This window comes from Vigna unguiculata, chromosome 10 (genome assembly GCF_004118075.2).
Source record: "Vigna unguiculata cultivar IT97K-499-35 chromosome 10, ASM411807v1, whole genome shotgun sequence".
Taxonomy (NCBI): domain Eukaryota; kingdom Viridiplantae; phylum Streptophyta; class Magnoliopsida; order Fabales; family Fabaceae; genus Vigna; species Vigna unguiculata.
This window is the reverse complement of record NC_040288.1, coordinates 16,576,634-16,580,933: the sequence shown is the minus strand read 5'-3', so window position 1 is coordinate 16,580,933 and position 4,300 is coordinate 16,576,634. Positions and strand designations below refer to the sequence as shown.

The 4,300-nt window shown below is 29.9% G+C and overlaps 1 protein-coding gene across 1 annotated transcript; it reads right to left on the bottom strand.

Moving 5' to 3' along the window:
• Positions 1-599: 599 nt before the first annotated feature.
• Positions 600-2,737, bottom strand: LOC114167371 (endoglucanase 17-like). The gene is made up of 5 exons (XM_028052443.1): positions 2,554-2,737; positions 1,636-1,761; positions 1,388-1,549; positions 996-1,305; positions 600-813 (listed from the first exon to the last, which is right to left on the bottom strand). Exons 2-4 carry the CDS (start codon positions 1,756-1,758, stop codon positions 1,288-1,290), a joined length of 303 nt encoding a protein of 100 aa, XP_027908244.1. The 5' UTR covers positions 1,759-1,761; positions 2,554-2,737; the 3' UTR covers positions 600-813; positions 996-1,287.
• Between the last annotated feature and the right edge of the window lie 1,563 nt (positions 2,738-4,300).

Here is a 4,300-nt window from a genome sequence, read left to right as displayed (position 1 = left end):
TAGCAAACTATTTGTAGCAAATCTCTAGCTAATCCCTAGCAAAACGGTTGTAGCAAATCCCTCATTAATCCCTAGCAAAATGTTTGTAACAAATCCCTAGCCAATCCTTAGCAAACTAATTGTAGCTAATCCCTAGCTAATTTCTAGCAAAATGTTTGTAACAAATCTCTAACCAATCTCTAGCAAATTAATTGTAGCAAATCTCTAGTTAATCCTTAGCAAATTATTTGTAGCAAATCCCTAACTAATCCCTAACAAAGTGGTTGTAGCAAATCCCTCGCTAATCCCTAGCAAAATATTTGTAGCAAATTTCTAGCTAATCCCTAAAGAAGTGGTTGTAACAAATCTTTGGTTCATCCCTAGCAAGTGGTTGTAGCTAAAAAGTTCTTTTAAACTTGTTTATAACAATTTATGAAGGCTTAATCCTTCCAATGAACTATTTACCGTATGCATTAATTTATTTCTCTTCTCTATCAAAATATATGTTCGCTCAATAAAGCCAAAGTTGGGGATGTCGATGGTTTTGTGCAAAATGGTGATTGAGTAATAGGAAGAAGAAATATAAGAAATAATGACGTTATAAATACACTTATATTAAATAAACAATTGTAAACAACTCACACTGAGTATTGAATTCTGATTCCATGAAGAAGAAATAATTAACTTTTCTTGCCAGTTTTCAGTATAAATACATTATACTAATATTAATATGAAATAACTAATATTTATCACTTGTGCTTGGGTAATGATGAACTGAAAAAAGTGAAGAGTCTTCAACCCGTGCATTCCATAGATTTTGTCAAAGAAAAAATCCTACACAAACAAATCAATAGAATTCAGATTGCATATATACAAATTAAAAACAAGCCTATGAAAAATCACATTCAACTTTCAACTAAGTCTGCTAAAAAAACCTAATTGATCATGTTCTTAAATTTTGTATGAATGTTTATTGAGAAATTCATCCTAAAAATTGAAAGATTAAATAATAATACCTAAGTTAGGACTGTGGATGTACATGTCCTTGATCCTATAAGGAAGGGTTTTGAGCAACTTGAACGCTCTCGACGCGTATCTTTTTCTCTTCAGAAGTTGGTTTCAAATTCTTCAGAAGTTGAACACACTATCACTGGACATAACATACATACACGTACATAAGTGTGGTAGTAATAAGGTTTCTAAGGCTTAATGGTACTCAAATGAACTTCACCTGGGGTATACTGGGTGGAAGAGAAAGAGGTCCCAGGAATTAGGGAACAAACGAAATTGTCCGCATGGCCCTTGTAGTCATGGAGGGACTGTACCCTTTGAACCAGGAAAACAAAAACTGTAAATTAGAAAACATTATGTTTATAGTTTTGTTTGCAGTACAGTGAAGGATAGAAACCTTGGAAACAAGTATTCTTGCTCCAGCATGCTTGTTATCCCACCCAAAGGTGTTGTCAAACTCTGCAGCTCCAAGGATTTGGCCATTAACTTTAATGTAGTTTAGGTACATTGGATTCTTGGTAGCCTTGTGCAGCCAGGCAGCACCCCACAACAGCTCATCCTATCATATTATTAACCAACAAATTTTGAGTAATAAGTATGTCTCCTCTTGCTAAACTGAATATCCCTTAAAAGTTGAAAGCTTACCTTATAACCAGAGTAAGAGTAGTAAAAGGGGAACACAAAGGGTTTCAAGGCATTGTTGTAGGACCCCTTGTACTTATCAGCAAACTGGAATAACTGTGTTGTTCGCTCTAATTTTTCTATCATTATCTGAGGAGGGTGAAGCGAAATCTTGGTTACATTTAGAAAAGAAGCAACGAAAAAAAGCTAAATACTCTCCCTTATCCAACAACGATAGCAAAACTAGTTGGAAGTCATTTTCATTCACTTTTACTTTATAAATAAACGAATATTCAAAACAAAATAAAAAATGCCTATTAGAAAAACAAATTAAAACCTTCTAACATCCTTTATACAACACGGGACAGAGAAATAATTAAAACACATTCACAAGATAACACTAAGCAATGAAAAAAAAACACTCACAGTTGAGCAGGATGTATATCCTCTTTTGCCCTTACAGCTACTAATAGCAACAATACAATCGTAAGGAGCAAAATCTTCTATGGATTGAGCGATATGTATAAGAATTCAGGTATTCATTAAGTTAAAATGCACTTGGAAGAAAAACCGACAAAAACACACACACTAAATCTTAAATACATCTTTAAAACAACACGTAAATGCATATAAATACCATAAAAGGTACATTGCATTTCATAACCGAAAAAATAATCAACAATCACAGCTAAAAACAAGTCAACCGTTAAAAAAATCAATAAAAGTCAAAAAATCAAGCAAACATCATCACGCACAAGCAACTAAACGCCCGAAATCGTTCAAATTAAGCAAAGGATAAAACTCCTAAAACAGAGAGAATGTGTTTGTGCGTGTAAGGAATAAGTATGTGTGTGTGTGTGTTTGAGTGAGAGAGAAAGAGAAAGAGAAAAAAGCAAAGGAAGGAGAAAGTTGAAAGTAAGAAGAGGATAAAAATGCAAGAACCTCGGCGACAGTAACGAAAGGATGACGAATTTTGAGGAGGCAGTTATTGCGGAGCTCCCATGGCTGCGAAACCCTAGAAGGAGAAGCGACGCGGTTGTGGTTGAGAGAAAAAGAAATCAAAAAGCTAAGGAACGAAGGAAGTGTACAGTGCTGCTTGCGAACGAAGGAACGAACGGAACTCCCATCAGCATTTTTTTTATTTCATTTTAAACTATGTTATTAATTACTATTATTCAGTGCTGCTTGCGAAAGTGCAAGGAAACTAAACAAAATAACAGTGTTTTTATTAATTCTTCAAATATAAATATTTAAATTTTAAATGAATTTTTAAGTGTATAATTAAATTAAGTTAAATATTCGTATTTTATAAATAAAATACATACATACGATTTGTTTTTATTTATAATATATCATAAATAATTTATTTCATATTTAAAATATTTAAAAAACTAAATAATATAAAACAAATTAGACCATAAATATAATAATATATATAATAATATGTAACAATATAAATTAATTAATAATCTTTTTATTTGAATAAATTAATATATAAAATATAAAAAAGCAGCGTAAAGATAATAAATAATTATCAAAATAATAATTAATCATTTGATTTTAAATATAATTAATAAGAATTTTTTTAATACCTTTTATAATAATATTTAAACGGAAAGAAATATATTGTATTAGTTAAATTATAGTTATTATTTTAATATATATATATATATATATATATATATAATAAATATAATTAACAAATAAAAGATTAATTTATATAAAAATAAAATGTATTTTGATAATTTGTTAATATATTGATAGTTTTTATAAATTTATTTAATAAATTCATATTTTATAGAATAGTTTGTATATTATTATTTTTAATTACAAATTGTATTTATTAGCTTTGGATTTGCAACAAAATCATTAATCATAATTACTTAGCTACCATACTATGTTGTATATAATCTCTAATTAATTAGCTACAATTTAGCTACCATATTATGTTGTGTTTAATCCCTAACTAATTAGTTACAACTTAACTACTATATTATGTTGTGTATAATTCCTAACTAATTAGCTATAACTTAGCTACAATATTTATGTTGTGTTTAATCCCTAACTAATTAGCTACAACTTAGCTACCATATCATGTTGTGTATAATCCTTAACTAATTAGCTATAACTTAGCTACCATATTTGTGTTGTGTTTAATCCCTAACTAATTAGCTACAACTTAGTTACCATATTATGTTGTGTCTAGTCCTTCGCTAATTAGCTGCAACTTAGCCACCATATTTATGTTGTATTTAATCTCTAACTAATTAGCTACAACTTAGCTACAATTTTAGTTTGTCGTTAATCCTTCGCTAATTAGCAACAAATTAGCGAGCAAAATTTTCCCTCGCTAATTTCCCTCGCAAATTAACAAATTTTTTGTAGTGAACTAATTTCCTAATAACTATCCTTCAAAAGTGCTCGAAGTCATGATCTTCATATCCTTTGAATTTCCACTTGCAGTTGCTTGTAGTATCAAGAGCCTTGAATAGATTTGATTTTTCAATCTCTTGCTCCTTGTCCTTGTCATAGATCCTTTGAATTGTAAAGGTTCATCTTCAAGCTCTTCTTGTATGGAATCTAGGGATAATCCTCTATTATTGGTGGATTCATTTAACAAAAATGGTTATGGACATGTTATAACTTCAATAAAGAAAGGAATATAATCAATCACATTAACGCATACTAA

Bases quoted from the DNA above. Each gene is read 5' to 3' on its own strand.
- LOC114167371 (XM_028052443.1), bottom strand. From the start codon at position 1,758: ATGATAGAAAAATTAGAGCGAACAACACAGTTATTCCAGTTTGCTGAT. The intron at 1,550-1,635 runs GTAAGCTTTCAA...ATAATATGATAG, and splicing joins ACTCTTACTCTGGTTATAAG to GATGAGCTGTTGTGGGGTGC.